General features: G+C 40.6%; 1 protein-coding gene across 4 annotated transcripts in view; it reads left to right on the top strand.

Moving 5' to 3' along the window:
- Positions 1 to 17,581, top strand: part of LOC132994075 (disco-interacting protein 2 homolog C-like) — a 60,049-nt gene extending 42,468 nt beyond the window's left edge. For all 4 annotated transcript variants that reach the window (XM_061064189.1, XM_061064192.1, XM_061064190.1 and 1 more), the window contains 17 exons: positions 146 to 260; positions 663 to 864; positions 982 to 1,082; positions 1,917 to 1,997; positions 2,111 to 2,234; positions 2,356 to 2,477; positions 2,712 to 2,823; positions 3,956 to 4,065; positions 4,386 to 4,516; positions 5,037 to 5,205; positions 7,129 to 7,299; positions 7,816 to 7,877; positions 7,967 to 8,024; positions 11,816 to 11,890; positions 12,802 to 12,976; positions 13,067 to 13,190; positions 14,306 to 17,581. In XM_061064189.1, coding sequence (XP_060920172.1) covers positions 146 to 260; positions 663 to 864; positions 982 to 1,082; positions 1,917 to 1,997; positions 2,111 to 2,234; positions 2,356 to 2,477; positions 2,712 to 2,823; positions 3,956 to 4,065; positions 4,386 to 4,516; positions 5,037 to 5,205; positions 7,129 to 7,299; positions 7,816 to 7,877; positions 7,967 to 8,024; positions 11,816 to 11,890; positions 12,802 to 12,976; positions 13,067 to 13,190; positions 14,306 to 14,558 — 2,185 coding nt within the window. In that variant the 3' untranslated portion in view covers positions 14,559 to 17,581. The remainder of the gene's footprint in view (positions 1 to 145; positions 261 to 662; positions 865 to 981; positions 1,083 to 1,916; positions 1,998 to 2,110; positions 2,235 to 2,355; positions 2,478 to 2,711; positions 2,824 to 3,955; positions 4,066 to 4,385; positions 4,517 to 5,036; positions 5,206 to 7,128; positions 7,300 to 7,815; positions 7,878 to 7,966; positions 8,025 to 11,815; positions 11,891 to 12,801; positions 12,977 to 13,066; positions 13,191 to 14,305) is intronic.
- The last annotated feature ends 644 nt before the right edge of the window (positions 17,582 to 18,225 follow it).

The raw sequence follows: 18,225 nt of genomic DNA on the forward strand, positions 1-18,225 counted from the left end.
TTTCTTACATGTAACAATTTTTTTTAGCCAGTCTTATTTCCAGTAAAGGCTACAGTATGATGAAATAGATAAAAAGATGATGAACTAAAGATGAGGTGTAAAAGAAGGCTGCACTGAGTCATGTTTTTTCTCCTCCGTCCTGCAGGATAGCGGTGTTCTCTGTGACGGTGCTTAGGGACGAGAGGATTGTGGTCGTGGCAGAGCAGAGACCTGACTCCACCGAGGAGGACAGCTTCCAGTGGATGAGCCGCGTGTTGCAGGTACATCACCTTTCACATTATTGTAATCATTCCACTTATTCCATTAAACACTTACATTTCTTTTTTAGTTCAGAAGATTAACAAAGATTCAGTTCTTGTGTGAATTATTGTTCATTTTCAAACTAACCTAAAGAACAAACTGTGAACTCTCTCCTAACAAAACAGTTGCCATAGTGTTTGTGATGGCTGACAGGTGCTTTCTTCATGCAGAACAGATTTAGGTTCAAAATTCAATAAAGCAGCTTTATTTTAGAGCTTTAGCAAAGGTGGGTCAGGTAAAGACAACACAAAGGTTAAGCCATAATTTCACAATAATTACGCATCAGCAGATAATCCCACCTTCCTCTGACGGCCCCTCCCACCCTCTCTCTCTCTCACACACTCTCTCTCTCTGGTCAACAGGCCATTGACAGTATCCACGGCGTGGGCGTGTTCTGCCTCGCTCTGGTCCCCGCTAACACTCTTCCTAAGACTCCACTGGGCGGCATCCACCTGTCAGAGATCAAGCAGCTGTATCTGGAGGGGGGGCTGCACCCCTGCAACGTCCTCATGTGTCCCCACACCTGCGTCACCAACCTGCCCAAACCCCGGCAGAAACAACCAGGTGGGAAAACGGGGTTTGCGTTCATGAGAATGTCATCTTGTCTGTGCATGTTTTTAGGTTTGAAGATGATTCTTGTTAATGTGTGTGTGTGTGTGTGTGTGTGTGTGTGTGATGCAGAGATCGGACCTGCCTCTGTGATGGTGGGGAATCTGGTGTCAGGGAAGAGAATCGCTCAGGCCAGCGGCAGAGATTTAGGACAGACTGACGACAATGACCAGGTAAAAATCATAGACACACAATCAATGCTTTTTGAAATAATATTCAATTCAATGGATGGCTTATTTTCCTGAAACCCTTTGAAATCTTGATGAATAAATTCAGTGCTGCTAAAGGTCGAGCCTGTTTTGATGAGTTACCAATTTAAATTTTGACATTTTAGAGTAAAAGCACAGGTGACAATTTTGACTTCATCAGGAGTTTCAAACAACTTTTGATCAAAATCACTCTTTAAGCTCCCAGACGAGGAAAAGGTTTCTGTAAAGTGCTTGTAAATGTATTCTTCAGGGGCAATTTGACGCATCAGCAGATAGTTTCTTTCCTGCTTTGAGATTTCTCTCTATGATATCGATTAAAACACTTTAATGTTTGATAGACGGCAGAGACTTTTTGCTGCTCCAGTAAAAAGTGATGCTCAGTCAGCAGTATTGATACAGTGAATACAAATGTTTATTACATATGCATTTCCCAATTTCAGCTCAAACGTGTGAGAACTTTGACTACTTGTGTGCACAAATGTCCAACTTCTCTGTGAGACACTTTATTACTATTACTATTTGTCTTCTTTAAAACTGTTTGATGCATTTTTATGGTAAACATGACGACGTCTGCACTCACAGTAAAGTACATCTATAAGTGTATTAGTTATTATCAGTAGTATTGTATTATAAGTCACATTTATTACTAAATCACAGCTTAAGGAGATGAATGTGTTTCAGCTCTAGGCTTTGGTCATCACACTGATTGCACAAAGTCCAAACACTTCAATTCAAAGTGCTCAGGGTGACAAAATCCTGACTGTTTGGGATAACCTGAGCTCTAATTGTGTTTCTCAGTTCCTGTTCCTGTCCGAGGTTTTGCAGTGGAGAGCTCAGACGACACCAGATCACGTCCTCTACACCCTGCTCAGCTCCAGGGTAACAACACACACCTCTGACCATACTTCTTAAAACTCTCTTGCTGAGATAAAGCGATTGATCAATTTATCATACAATGCTGATACTTAATAACCTTCCCTCCACTCCTCCAGGGGGCGGTGTCCAGCTCCCTCACCTGTCTGCAGCTCCATAAGAGGGCTGAGCGAGTGGCGGCTCTGCTCATGGAGAGAGCGGGTCTGCAGGAGGGAGACCACGTCGCTCTGGTTTACCCGCCAGGTCAGACACGATGCTGAAGACTGTTTCTACAGAACAACATTTTTAAATTTGAGAGAACCAGAGCGATCCCTCAACCCTCTGTGTGTGTGAGTTCACGTGTGTGTTTCTGTGTGTCCTGTAGGTATCGACCTGATTGCAGCTTTTTATGGCTGTCTGTACGCCGGCTGTGTTCCCATCACCGTGCGACCACCTCACCCCCAGAACATCTCCACCACCCTGCCCACCGTCAAGATGATCGTCGAGGTCTGACATTTTTCTACAAAGTGACACTTTTTGGTTTTGAGTTTTTAAATTGCTCGTTTTTTTAAAGACTTTGATTGACATTTTTTAATGTTATTGTTATTTTTTTTATTTTCTCTCTTTATTTACTCCTGCAAAATTCAGATTTTAGTAAGAGATGAGCAGGGTCAATAATTAGATAATTAGTTATAGTTAAATATTTATGTAACCAGAGATTCTTCACCTTTTCTCTCTCAGGTCAGTCACTCAGCCTGTGTGATGACCACGGCGGTAATCTGTAAGCTGCTGCGCTCAAAGGAGGCCACGGCCACCGTGGACATCAGGAACTGGCCGCCTGTCCTCGACACAGGTACAGCTGATTTTCTTACAATCACTCACACAGAAATATGTTCTAGGAAACTTTTAAGGATTATTAAACCCACATTTGGATTATCGTTTAGATTTACAATTTTCCTCTTGCCATATTTTTCTCCACTGTATTTTACAGGAAAACTGCTTAGTTCTGACAGGTGCTGCATCACAAGATATAATTTACTCTGCCTGTGGTGGTCAAGAAGTGTAGAGTACCTTTAAACCACAAACTCCAGTGTTTTAGTCAACCATAGACTGAATTAAAGTAGACATGGCCTCCAAATTCATGTACGGGCACTGCACAAACGTCAAATGGCCATTCTTCTTTAATGGCTATTTGCTTCAAATCTGTAGTCCACTGGGGCATCATGGTGGCTATGTCCATCTCTTAGATACAGTATACAAGCACACCAGCAGCTCTTTACCCGCTCCATAATCCTGCACTGATCTTATTTGTACACCCACAGACCTGCACACCACCGTAGGCTGACTTACTTCAAGTCTTAAAAAATGGCAGCAGTATTGTCAGATTTGTTTCCTGCGCAGGTTGATCATCGTTACTGCCCTTTAAGTACTTCCCCTGTCTGCTTGCCATCTCTGGTGTGTGTTGCACTTCAAGCCTAAAATATGTGATGTTGTTTGGATCCAGATGGAAGCAGTCCATGTTATGTGACTGTTTACTGTTAGTCTCAGGAGTCCTTAATCTGGATGGTGGATGGTTGTAAACTGCTGTACACATTCAGTCAGCAGGATAATTTTTTCCATTTTATGAAGATGAACATGAAGTTTGAACTCCTTTGTCCTTTTAGAATCCATTATTTAACACTGTCTATGAAAGCAGAAAAAGCACAAGGTTTAGTATTTCTGTGCATATAGATAAAGTTTCAGCTGTGTAAAAAAAAAAAACTCTTCTCCAGCAGCACATTTTAAATCATTGACTGCTCACAAGCTGCTATAGCTGCATTGTGGGTTCATCTTCAGGTCAGTGTTTCTGAAATGGATGCAACTCAACAGACTGTCCTCTTGAGTGTTATAAAACATATGTCTGTGTGTGTGTGTGTGTGTGTGTGTGTGTGTGTGTGTGTGTGTGTGTGTGTGTGTGTGTGTGTGTGTTCGTGTTCTTTCTGCAGATGACCTGCCAAAGAAGAAGCCTCCAGCTCTCTATAAGCCCACCAACCCTGACGGCCTGGCCTATCTGGACTTCAGCGTGTCCACGACCGGGATGCTGGCCGGAGTTCAGGTCAGCTCAGCGCTAATCCTCATCGCATGAGCAAACCGCTAACAGCCTCTTGTTCAGTCGCCCGCACACATTTTTCTTCTTATTCAGTTTATTCATATCTATTTTTATTGTAGAAGGAAATGTAGAGAGGCAAGAAACATGATCTGAGTAAAATCAAAGCAGTCACGTCTGTCTTTCTCAAACCTAACTCAGGCCTGAACCGTGAATAAGTCTGAAATATAAAGTATGCATTTTAAGAATAATCGTCTGTTTTCTGCCTTGTTTTGTGTCCGTCTGTGTGTGTCTTCTTTTGTCTCTTTTCTTATCCTCCTTCTCTCTAGATGTCCCATAATGCAGTTGGAGCGTTCTGCCGGTCGGTGAAGCTGCAGTGTGAGCTGTACCCGTCCAGAGAAGTGGCCATCTGTCTTGATCCGTACTGCGGCCTCGGCTTCGTCCTCTGGTGTCTGTGCAGGTTTGTGCGTTTATGTCTTCTTACACTAAAGAGTGCACGCTTAGTGGACTAAAGGGTTAAATGTCATCACCCGCCTTAGTCAGCATAAGAGTTTCAAGTCGGCTAAACGAATGATTCATACTTTCACCGACGATGACGTCAAATGTGTCGTTTAAACTGCAACGCAGCCGCCGTCACCTTCCACCTAAATTATGAGTGATATAAAACAAGTTGTCTGACTTCCTTTGAATAACAATAACAGAGAGCAGCAGTTGTGAAATATTTATCTGTGAAGCTCCACCATGTTTGCTCTGGTTCCAGATCTCAGCTCTGCTCAGTTTTAAATCCTCAGCTCGTAAATTGTAAACTTGGCGAGGGCAGAATTCTGCACCTGTTTCGGTAAAATAAATGAATGAGGTTTTTCTCACGTTTCTATGGAAAAACCGACAACAAGCTTTACAGTTTACTGTATACAGGGTTGTTTTATTGCATGTTACCATACTAAAGGTCTGAAAGAAAGTATGTGTCTGTTTTTGTGTAGTGTGTATTCAGGCCACCAGTCCATCCTGATCCCTCCGGTGGAGCTGGAGTCAAACCCGGCGCTGTGGCTGCTCGCCGTCAGCCAGCTGAGGGTGCGAGACACTTTCTGCTCGTACAGCGTCATGGAGCTGTGCACCAAAGGACTCGGCCTGCAGACAGAGGCGCTCAAGGTCAGAAACACACTGATACAGTGACCGTTCTAGGAACACTTGTTACATGTCTTTAAACATATTTAACCATTTTAAACCAAAGGAGGCTCTCAAGGACGCAGGACACATTTAAAGAACTCATTATGGTCTCATATGAGTCCAAAGACCAGTCAGGTTTTTAATTCATGACACCAAAGTTGTTCTTAGTTTACACAACCTTAGCTTTTAAACAGTTTGACGCCTTGCTGGATGCAACAATGAAGATTTACATCATATTATCAGATATTTTCTTGAGTTTTTTCTATGATTTTATGAAACGATTTCAATAAAATAACTTTTCCAGGAACTTAAAAATATTTACATGTTTCTATAGAACTAGTTTTCAGGTGACAGTAAAGTCCCTCTTATGGGGTCTTCCTTTTCTCATGGTCCAAGATTTATGACGACAAGCTCACTGCAAAACAAGAACAACAACATCTTATTCCAAGGTATAAAACAGAAAAAATGAGGCCTTTATTAATTATAATGAGTACAAATATCTGCCAATGAGGACGGCAGCATTTACTTGTTGAGTGTATTGAAATAAGATAATCTAACTTATTCATTCTAAAGTCAAATTTGCCTTCCCCTCTGGCAGATATCTTTACTTATAACAAGCAGGGCAGATTTTTTGTGTTTTATACCTTGAAATAGGATGTCGATCTGGACTTGTCAGGAGAATATGACCTCAGTTAAGGGATATTTTTGACTCAAAATTAGAAATACACTTTTTAACTTTTTGCGGTGCTGAAAACAAAATTAGGCTCTGCTCAATTTGTAAAGCTTAGTGACACAAAAACAATTGAGAGCCACAAATATCAATATGAAGCTGAAGGAGCTCATAACTTTTTTTTAGACAAGGCATTTTGAAAGAAATAAATCCAAAAAAAACTATTTTATCTAACTTGAAACCGGCTCTTGATTCACCATCAGAGCCCGACTGTGATTCTTCTTATTGCGGCTGATCATCAGTACCGTTGGACTCACCACTGTGAAATTAATGACAGACTGAGAGTGTCTAACAGACTTCAGCCTCTGCAGAGGATCAGGAGTAATGAACTCACACTCTGTCTCTGTCCGCTCCGCTTCAGGCTGAAGTTAGCAACGCTCTGATTGGTCACTGCTGAGTTAATTTTAGTGATTTTCTTTCTTTACGTCTCCATGGAGACTGAAGGGCCAAGCACAGAGCGAAAAGTACAAATGTTTTCTACTTACAAACACCTTCCTTAATCTGTCAGTGACATAAAACACACCGTTGCTCTTTATTTCAACTGTGATTGAGTTCTTACTTAACTCCCAAACCTCCTTATGTCTTATAGTAGGCTACAGACAAATTAGAGACTTGTTTCAAGGTGTTTTTTATTACGCTGCAGCGACAGAACAAGAGCAATTTTTTTTTACTTATAAAGTAAAATCAGAATTAAAAAGTCTTAAGTTAGATTTATCAAATTCAAGTCATTAAACTTCTTTAAAGACACATTTTTATAGTTGATAAGTCTTAAATTCTAGGTGTGATTTTTACTAAGACATGTCTGATACTATACTTAATAATAGTAATACTTCCTCCAAGCAGGCGGCCCAGGCTCGACTCCCACCTGTGGCTACTTTCCCGCATGTCGTTCCCCATTCTCTCTCATCGATTTCCGACTCTATCAACTGTCCTATCTCTCCATTAAAGGCACAAAAAGCCCCAAAATAAATCTTAAAAAAATTAAAAATAAAAGCCCATAAAATAAAGAGTACAAGAAAGAAAAGTAAAGACAGCTTTAGATGACTTTGTAAAAAACAGAAGACAGTAAACATAGACATAGGGCTGCAAATAAAATATCAATCCATCTCCTCATTAAAATCCCATTAAACAACTTGAGTTTAATGCTAAGTTTTCCTCTCTCGTCTCTCCTTCAGGCTCGAGGTCTGGATCTGTCCCGGGTTCGGGCCTGCGTCGTGGTGGCGGAGGAGAGGCCCAGGATGTCTCTCACACACTCCTTCTCAAAGCTGTTCAAAGACCTCGGCCTCCACCCGCGATCCGTCAGCACCGCCTTCGGCTGCAGAGTCAACCTGGCCATCTGCCTGCAGGTGAAGCACAGACTCACTTTAAATAAGCAGAGAGATACTTTGAATGTAGATAATATTCATTGTTATCAATAGGACACTGTCTCAACTCTCATTATGTTTCATATTAAAAGTCATTTAATCTAAAACCATTGCGTAACTTGTTTGTGAGGTATGAAGATTGTTTTTGTTCTGACTGAAATGTGAGAGACAAATGTTATTAAATACTGACGCTTGGTATAAAATCATGATGACAGATTATCTGAAAGGTCATGATTCAAAACAATGAATTTTTTTCCCCATGCGTCTTTAACTTGATGACAAAAAAAGAATAGAGAAAAACATTTATATTCCTCACAGAAAACGATTGAATGAAGTCCTATTTTTTCTTCAGAAAACAAAATGATTCTCAGGTTTTCTGAATTAAAAAAAAATCTGCTCTGTATTTCCAAATGAACAACATTGTTAACTTGTTAATTTAAGGAAACAGCCCTTTTCCCGTGTCAGTGAAATAATGATCCGTGTTGTGATTGGCTGCAGGGCACCTCAGGACCAGACCCAACAACTGTGTACGTGGACATGAGAGCGCTCCGCCATGACAGGTACTACAGTCTGTCCTGGCAACATTTTATTTAGTCAATTTCTCTCTTTTAACTTTAAACTGAGACATTTACACATTTGTGTGTTTCAGGGTTCGGTTGGTGGAGAGAGGATCTCCTCACAGTCTGCCGTTAATGGAGTCTGGAAAGGTGAGCATCATGCAGGTTCACTTTAAGATTATTAAACATGTAGGATGTGAACAGACTTTGTGTTTAAGTGTAGATGCAGTTTGAGTAAATTCAAAATGTTCAAACCAGAGTGTGAACCAAATATGGTTGACCTGATTCTGCATATAAAGATGATATAGCACTCAGACATTATGATTGGCTGAATCACTGGAAGTATACAACAACTGAAGGGGATTATTATTTTAAATGTACTCAGTGACCCATCTGAACACAGTATTTTTAAAATCCTTATTTAAGTGTAAGCTGGACATGAAGGCTGCATTTAACTTCATGATGAAAATAATGAAGCAAATGCAAAAAAAAAAATGCAGTTCCTCGATTGTCCACCAGAGGCTTGCTGCAAAAAAAATGAACAAGAAGAATTCAACATGTTCACAATCTGAATCAGAAAAAATGTTTTTGTCTCTATAACTAATTTCTTTATTGGTAAAAACTGTGCAGGGAGAATTTTGTTTTATCTCTCCTGTTTTGATTTTATCAAGGCGAAGACTTGTGCATTATACATTTTGCATATTTTGGTGTCGTTGAGTTGACTGACATGTGGGTGTGTTGTAGCTGTTATGGCCCACCTCGGCTTCACCTCTTTCCCTGTATCTAGGTTGATCAAAAGTTAGTCTGAGAAAGCATTTCAAACATGGTGACCGCCATTATAACGTCTCTTCATACATCGGGGGGTGATGTCACTGAGACTATGTCCAAGTTTTATACAGTACATCCTGACAATCAAAACTTAAACAACACAGAAAATGTATGGATGTTCTGTCCCATTTAAGCTTTTATTTTGTAAATGAGTGGGAGTAAAAAAAACAGAAAATATATGCACAGTAGAAGGAATCTCTTGCGTTTAACCTCTCCACAGATTGAGATTACTGTTCTCAGAGATGGACCTTAGACATTAAAAAGATGATTCAATGGACTCCTTCACACAGGCAGAATCCAAAGAAAGTACTGGAGCACAAAGATCACTTAAGGCAGGTGTAAGGACTAATGTTTTAGATGCATTGCGTATTCCTCAGAGTCAAGCAGTACAGTTACCGTTCTGAAAGAATGAAATACCCTCCTACTCACAGAGAGTCGTCTCTCATTAGTGCTTACTCACCACCCACTTCTAATTCTAACATAATTTCATTATTTAGTTCATAAATACATTGCAGTTATCTTTTTCTCTGCACAAACAATTGCACAATACAAATTGAAGCAGATCTGGTACTTAATGTTTTTGTCAAAAAGCTACACAAAAAATAAGTATCTGCACAAAACTGATTTCTTTCCCTTTGAGCCTCCACCTAAAAGCTGTTTACAAGACATGATTCAGGAGATCAAATTAAGGCAAATGACATAACTGGGATCTTTGAACAGTACTTTCTTTTTTCCCAAGGAGCGCATTTTAGAAAGAGGCAAGCTCACAGTGAAGAAAAATTGAGATGCACCAAACAGCAGCAAATTATAGACGGGCAGAAGATCGGTTTATTCCTGTTTTTTGGCTGCACGTCCTCCCACGTTCAGTGAGTCAAAGCAGACAGCAGGTTCTGAGTCCGTGACGAGCCCAGAGGCGTCCGTCCTCACTGTCTGTCTGAGGACGTGTGGGTGCAGGAAGGATCATATCACATTCATCACATCTCTGAAACCTGAAAACAGCCAGCAGTGATGTCACAGCGTCCTGTCACACGGTAAAGTTCACCCGGCTGCAGTGGGTTAGAAGTGAGGAGAAGCTTTACAACCAACATCTTGTTTTATCAGATCAACATTATTTTCTCAATACAGCTGTACAGCTTACTTCAGAGTTTAAAAAGATACTTGGCTCATGTTTTAGAGACAATGGGACAGAAAATATTATTCTAACTCTTCAAGACATCATGGCAGAGAGCGAAGAAAGAAAAATGATCACAACGTGAAGTGTATGACTCGCCCACATTTAGAAGATTATATTCAAGGGTGTTTTATTTTTGGAGCAGGTTTAAGAACGACACAATTCGCTGCATGTAAGTTCACGCCTGATTGCAACTTGTACTTTTTGTGATTGTTCAGCTCCGTCTTCATCCAGACTCCAGCACTTCAAATCTGCTGCTTTAATCCAGGAGCAAATTACTTTGTACTCATCCCATCACTTAGCAGCTCTTGTACCAGTTTCATTGCAGATCTCTCAGTGATCCCCATCAGAGAGGTCAGCAGGAGAGCTGGCTGAGGCTAAATATAACACACTCAGAGGCAAAAGATTTGTTTTCAGTGTCTCACAACTTTGTCAGAACAAACGAAGTCTTTATGAGCAGAAACTAATGTTGTTTGTATGAGTGTTGAAACTCTTGGTTCAATAACGGTCACTGTGTAGATCAACAAGGTTTGTTTGGGATGTTGGTGCCCAACAGAAGCTTCCAGAAGCCAGCCTTTAATGTCTTGCTTTTCCAGTTTAAAATTGCCCGTTGCAAATGAGAGAGAATTTAGGCTTTTAAAATGTCTAAATTTGCAGGGCACGGCCTTTTGGAACATTTAACTTTCCTCAAATTTTGGCCATTTTGGTTTATGTGTGAACTTCTTACCATCATGTTTGACCTATTAGCTAACCAATCACAGCGGGGAAGTAAAACTGATTTAAGATATTGAACATGGCAAACATTCAGTATGATATGTTGAACACTTAAAGCTCCTGTGAGGATTTTTTAGCTGGTAATGAAAAAAAACAGAAACGATGTCTCTTCATGAGTCCAGTTCTTGAACTTTTGCAGACGGGTCGCTGTGGTCGAGGCTTTTCAACAACACGTAGTCAAACCCTATAAGCATACTGTGCTTTTTTGTCAATTTAACTTTAAAAGGATCCGTAATTTACAAAAAAAAGGACAAGACTTGCGACAAGATGATGGGAGCCGAAACTTGTGAGGCAAATGATTACTGAGGGAATAAATCAGGTGAGAAGTAGAAAAACTTTCTCACAGGTGTCCAATCAATCAGTCTGAAACAACGTCTGAAACTCCCCCTGCTGGGCATTAGAAAGAATGCAGGCCACCTCCTCAGCTTCACTTTTAGAACATGGAGGTTGCATCAACCTACATATATATATATATACATATCTAGTCTGATGAGAGGTCAACGCTGCCAGGCTTCTTTTGAGTTCCTAATATTCTGAAAAGAAAAATGACTAAAATCAGCTTGAGGTGCTTTGACTTAAAATTCAAGAGATCGTAGAAGCTCATATATAACAAATTAAATGAATCGTTTACAGGATGAAAAGTGAATGGTTTGAAACAGTTATTGTTCCCTGTGAGGAAATAAAATCCATGTTTCCTCATGAAGCTGTGTTAAACAGACGGATTCTTTTCCTGGGTTTGATGACATGTTGGTGTTTCTTCTTCCCCCACGCTGACACACAAATAGAGGACGTCATGTTTGTGCTGGTCATCGATCAGCTCGCTGTTTATTTTGACTCAGTGCATGTGGGAGGAGGACAGAAAAACGATGTTTCCCAGTCTGTCCTGTGTTTGGATGCTCCTTGAACATAGAGTTTTAAAGTGTTTCTGTTTGTTCAGTATGTGAAAGATTAAATCTGATCAGCTGTGAAGTGTGATCACAGACGTGCAGAACTTCACGAGCTCTTTATTTGACCACAAATCAACACACGCCTGAACTGAACTGTTGAGGTGAAAGCAGGCGTTCAATTTGAACAGCTGGGTCTGTTTTTTTTTTAAGTTGTTTTGATGCTTAAATCAAAGAGTATGGCTGATGCTGTAACCATGGCAACCCATTCTTTGTTTTTTCAGATCTTACCTGGAGTTCGTATCATCATCGCCAACCCAGAGACCAAAGGACCTCTGGGAGACTCACACCTGGGAGAGGTCACGCTATACTTTTACTACTTTCTTCTTTTGTATTTCATCCTTTTTTCCTTCTTTTTTCTTTACTTTGAATCATCTCTCTCTTTAAATATTCACTCAAACTTAACTTTGTTCCTTTCTCTTTCTCGTAACTCATTTTTTGTTTCCACCTTTTCCAGTTTTCTTTTCTTATCCTTTCCTGTTATTCTTTTTTAATAATCTCTCTGTCACCGTTATTTTCCATCCTGTCCTCCGTTTTCTTTTGTCTTTCAGTTTGTACTGCTTCCTTTTGTCTCCTCATTGCTCCTTCCTTTCTTATGAAGTCTCTGTTTCTTTCCTCTGTTTGCCTTTTTTGTTTTTCTTGCTCCTTTTTTTCCAACTCTTTTTCTTTTTCTGAACTTTTCTCTTTCCTTCATGTCTGCCTTTATTTTACATTTTCTTATCTTTTTATTTTATTTATTCGCTTCTTTGTCATTTTTTTTGTTGACTTTTTTGTTCCTTTGGGTTTTCTTTTTGTAATCGATACCTTTAAACTCTTTTCTTGCAGTATTTTTCCTGTAACAGTATTTTCTGTTCAATCTCTTAAATCTATCTTTTTTTTTTTCCCAAACTTTTCTGTTGATGCCTCTTTGGTTTTACTCTTTTTTTGATTCTTCCCTCCTTTCTTGAACCACTCTCCCCTGAGGTTTTTCTCCTGAAGTTTTGTCGGCATATCGTTAAAAACGTAAAGTTTAATCGAGCTGTTGGTCTTCATGTTTTCACAGTTTGTAGTTTTGTAGGATTTATTTTCTCTCACCTCTCTGAAACATTCTGTTCTTACCTACATTTCTGTCATTACATTTTTGAAAAGATTTCATTGAAACTTTTTGCTCGTGTTTCAAATCATTCTCTCTTCCACCAATGGCTTATTCTGCCTCTGATTGGTCCTTTAGATCTGGGTGCACAGCGCTCATAACGGCAGCGGTTACTACAGTGGTTACGGCGAGGAGGTCCTTCAGTCCGATCACTTTAACTCCAGACTCAGTTTTGGAGACACGCAGACGGTCTGGGCCAGGACGGGATACCTGGGCTTCCTCCGCCGCACAGAGCTCACCGACGCCACCGGAGGTTCGTTTTCTCTCCGAGTCCTTAGTTCCCTCTCTGCTTGTGACGCCAAAACTAACATGGCGTCTCTTTTTGTTTCCTCTTGTGAAACAGAGAGACACGATGCTCTGTTCGTGGTGGGAGCTCTGGAGGAGGCCATGGAGCTGAGGGGGATGAGGTACCATCCCATCGACATCGAGACCTCCGTCATCCGCGCACACAAGAGCATCATGGAGTGGTAGGCAGAATTAATTAAAATAATATCAAAATGTAATAAGCAAAACACAATATCATGTTCTAATTTCTTCCTCAGGTTAAAAATGTCTGACAGAAAAGCATCATAATGAGCGACTGAATCCTGGTTTTCAGATGTAAAAATACAACAACCAAAAATCAGCTTTATTTGGTTTAGACCCTAAAAACGTTTCACAATCATCACTTTAAAATGATAACTTATGGAAATAAAGCTTTTTGTGAAGTCATTGAGTTCTTTAGAGGTCATGATGACTTAGAAAACTCTGAATGACGCACGCGCCTGTAAAGAAAATCTAAAATAATCAGAACTTTGCTGATTTATTACCACTGTCCTCACTTCAGCGGGGCTCTAGAAGTACCTACATGTAGGTCAAGTAGCAGAGACGGGCATTTTGGTTTGTTGTTCAAAAAAGCTCTCTGAAGCACAGGAGGCACTTTGCTCTCGCTCAGGTTGTCTCTTCATAGCTCCGTGTACAGGCAGAGCGGGGTTTGAACGTTAACCGAAACCAAATTTAACAGTGAACGTTTTTGATAATGATTTTTCAAAATAATGTCCACCTCAAAAATGACTCAAAAAGATTAGTGAACGTGTGCCCAGCCCTGTAAACAGTGTCATATTTATACACAGATCTTAGTTTCTTGTATTATAAATGTTACACTGCACTGTGACTAGAAGGATATGTTCTCAGAGACATGTGGTGCAGTCAAAGAAACATTTCCCTCTGAAATGTAGGGGAGTAGAAAATAGTGAGACTTTAAGACTCCTCTAAAACAAAGGTATTTAAAAAGTACAGAGTTGCAGGGGTTTTACAGTCAAAGAGACGCAGGAAGCTCCGACAGTCCTGCTGATCATGTCCTGCTCAGACTCAGACTCAGAGAGACGCTGGTGCACAAAATCAGACTTCTAACAGCCACAGTGTCTGATAGTTTGGGAACTCTGACAAAGTTATTAGCAGAGTGATTGTCAGACTGGACATAAGCTTGTTGTGGAGTTCTGCTGCCCCCTAGTGGTTCACATGAATCAATAACTGCAGCGTCAACAGCAGAAACAGTGCCGTTGATGATACATAAATCATTTGCCCTCCTCCTCGTCTTCAGTGCCGTTTTCCCCTGGACCAACCTGCTGGTGGTGGTGGTGGAGCTGGAAGGCTCCGAGCAGGAAGCTCTTGACCTGGTTCCCATGGTGACCAAGGCGGTGCTGGAGGAGCACTACCTGATCGTGGGCGTCGTCGTGGTGACGGACATCGGCGTCATCCCCATCAACTCCCGCGGCGAGAAACAGCGCATGCACCTCCGCGACGGCTTCTTACAAGACCAGCTAGATCCAATCTACGTGGCCTACAACATGTAGCCTGAGTGTGTGTGTGTGTGTGTGTGTGTTTTCGTGTGTGTGCGTGAGAGAGAGAGAGAGATAGCATGCGTGTGTATGCTGTGCATATTGCCGTTGTTGTTCCTTTATTTCCCCCAAATCAACATGTACTGTATTTTTGAACCTGCGTACGGTGTGGTCTTAAGTCGTCTGTTTTCTTTAAAGTCGTGTCGTGCCGGTTGGATGATTGATTGGCTTATTGATTGATTGCTCAGTGGTGTTATGATCATTTTTACACCCCATTTAATCTCGTGACCGTCACCAGGAGCTCGTCACTGTAGAAAGCCTTAGGGGGAACACTGTGTATGGGGCGATGGCTCTGGTCGTCACACCGCCTGTCGCTTCTCAGAAGTTTTAGGAGATAAAAGTAGAGCGAGAAAAAAACTAGAGACTCGTATCTGTCATCATGTTTTACTGGTCGAATCAAATAAATCCAGATTTGTGGTTTTACTTCAATTAGGACAGGGGCAGCCAGAGAACTGTAAAAATATAAATATTGTACATAGACATAATAATCTATATGGAGAGGAACCTAAAACACAATGAGGTGTAGTAGCCCCTATATGCAGCTCTCTCCACCTGCACCCTGTGTGTGTGTGTGTGTGTGTGTGTGTGTGTGTGTGTGTGTCTGCAGAGTGTGTGTCTCTGTCTGAGAGTGTGTTCACCTGTCTGTGTTTTATGTGTGACGGGGACATTTCACACAGTGTAAATGTGATTCAAGGGACAGATTTTATGCTTAAAAGAGGAAAAAGGGGGAAGAAAAAAATATACAGATACTTAAAACACTTTAACAGTTTAACACGTTTAAGCTGCAAACGGAAACACGCAAAAAAAAAAAAAAAACAACCAAAAAAAAGCTGAGTGTGTGTTTCAGTGTCCAAAGTTGACTTGACATCGGAAAACCCGTTTCCAATCCGAAACTTTCAAACACTAAAATAAGTTTATAAAAACATTGGAGGCGATGCAGGAACAGAATCTTGTCCACGTTCAGTCAGCACCGCCCGGTGTGACGGTTTGATCGGAGCTTTGTGTGTTGACTCATTTGCAGAAAAAGAGAGGACGTGTTAATGCCATAAACTTTGCAGAAGAAGCCCACATAGACACAGTTACAGCATCTTCTGATTTTTCACCTCCAGCTGAAGTTCGGCAGTTGTCTTGTGTTTTAAGACAACTTAAGAGACGGGCAAATGGAGAGAAGCCTGGCTTTAGCGAACGCTAAGTTCTCGACTCGAGCTAGCTTAGTTGGCGCGGTGCATGTGTCATTTATGCCAAATGTGGAATTCATTTGGAAGCTAATTGTGTCTAGCTAAGAACTCGCTTTAGAGCTCCTATGAGGAACTTTTGGTGATTATGGCGCCCTCGTGGACAAAGCAGTATGTGTTTGCTGTTTTTTTTCCTGTGCACGTGTAAGTAGAGTTTCAAACGAATCCTTTCATCCTGCCTTGTTTTACAGTCAAATCTTCACTCATTGAGACTCTTTGCTGTGAAAAACGTTAAAAACATTACTGCAGCAGTTTATCAACCAGCCCATAGCAGCCAATTCTGAAATCTTCAGAAATAATTCATCTTTGTGCTGATAGTCTTGTTTTCTTTTGTGGTCCATAAAGCAGCTGAAAACTCCTCACAGGATCTTTAAACAAAATGAAGCCAACAAAAACAAACAGCCGACTTCTCTGAGTGAATTGTCGTACCTCGTCGTGCAGATCGAAACGTGTCGATCACAAGCAGCTTGGCACTAAAGAAAACAGTTTTTAGTTTCATCACTTACAAAATGAACATCATGCTGTTTGAAGAACTGAAACTAGAGATTGTGACCATTAGGGATGTAACGATATACTCAACCCAAGACACCATATGCATCACGATAGGGGTTCGTGATATGATTTGATCACGTTTTCTAATTGAGAAAATCCCTACTGCAACTATTGGAGTCGCCCCCTGCTGGCCGCTAGTAAGAATGCAGTTTTACGACGTTCCATTTCGGCCTCGCTTTGAGGCTCAGAGGCCACCGCAAAGGCGTATATACAGTCTATGGTTTATGCAAAAATTAGATCAGTTTAAATGATTTCAAAGTTGAAACATTAAAGTACATCATAAGTGCAATGTTTATCAATAAAGTACTGTAGTTCATTTCAGCTAAAGTGCAGCAAAGCTTGAACATGAACCATCATCATACATTTCTAAATGTATCGGTTAAGGTGTGAACCGAGGTGCACTGTGTGAATATTGTTATTTAAAGGGACTTTATGAGGAAATCAAAGGGGAACTGAAGACTCGGCAGCCTTTGGGTGTTCAGGTGTTGCAGTTTGTTTGTAATTATTTAGAAATTATTTAAATATTAAATTTAAAAAAACAACAGCGAAACCCTGAAATTAGGTGTAGTCACCCTAACGTCATGGGAAGCATCAGCACTGCTTAAAGTCTTTTCTCAACCTCTGACCCTGCAGGTTATAAAGACGTTTATTCAGAGGGTTATGAATGGATCGAGCAGCGTTTCTTTACATCCTCGATGACTTCATCTCATTGTTCTTCATCTTGGATTCTTTCTCTTGTTTCGTCGTCTGTTGTCGACTTTTATTTAACGAGAAGAAAATAAAACTTTATGCATATCAGGAGTTTGCTTAGCGCTTGTTTGGCTGTCATGGCAACTTTGGTTTGTGGGTAGCAGCGTAAACACTCATGTTTCAGTCCCTGTGTGTGTGTGTGTGTGTGTTTGTTTGTTTGTTTGTGTGTGTGTGTGAGGTGGAGGACGTTGGATATGAAGGAAAATCCCATCAGAAAGCCGGAAGACTGGATGGGAGAGAGACTGCATGGTGTGTGTGAGTTTGTGTGTGTATGTGTGTGTGTATATTGTATGTAAATAGTGTTGATTTTGTACGGTACAAGTGTGTGTGACTTGTTTTGTACACATGATAAAAGATTAAATGACACTTTTATAAGAGCCTGCTATTGGCTCACCGTCACACTATACAGTGCAATAAAGTGCTTTGATTGGCTAAAACTCAGACTGTTTTATTTGTATTATTTGTATTCCTTCTGTGTGAATAGTTGCTCTGTTTACTTTGGGAGATTAATGCTAACATAAAAGAACACTTAACACAAATATAAAAACTCATAGACACGAGTAATACAGTTGTGAAAAGTAATGTATATTTATACTTAAATGTATTTGAACATCAAGTAAATTTAGACTTTATTTTCTACTTTGATTAAAACATTAATTGTAACTAGAGGGATTATGTTGCATCTTTTATTACGTGTTTTACAAAGTGGTAGGGGCAGGATAAATACTGGAATGACAAGAATAAAATAATCTAACCTCCACTTTCTTATATTAAAAGTAGTTCTGAGCTCAGCCACACGGTGTCGCTGTTCTAAATAAAAACACACAGCTGCTTCAGGTGTGCGGGAGCGCGCATCTGTGCGGGGTGTCCCCAGGGGCAGCGTGTGTCGGTGACGCGCACAGATTGGAGAGTGAACTGGGAGTGAACCGGACCACCGCCTCATTTCAGCTCTGTGAAATGGACTCATCAAAACAAACCATGATAAGTTCAAGAAAGCGCTTCACTTTGGACAGTTTCAGGTGAAACTTTGGTGCGTTCTGTTTATTCTGGGAAAAAATTGTTGGAACTTTTTCGGAAAACTTTTT

This window comes from Labrus mixtus, chromosome 19, assembly GCF_963584025.1.
Source record: "Labrus mixtus chromosome 19, fLabMix1.1, whole genome shotgun sequence".
In the NCBI taxonomy this organism is placed as follows: domain Eukaryota; kingdom Metazoa; phylum Chordata; class Actinopteri; order Labriformes; family Labridae; genus Labrus; species Labrus mixtus.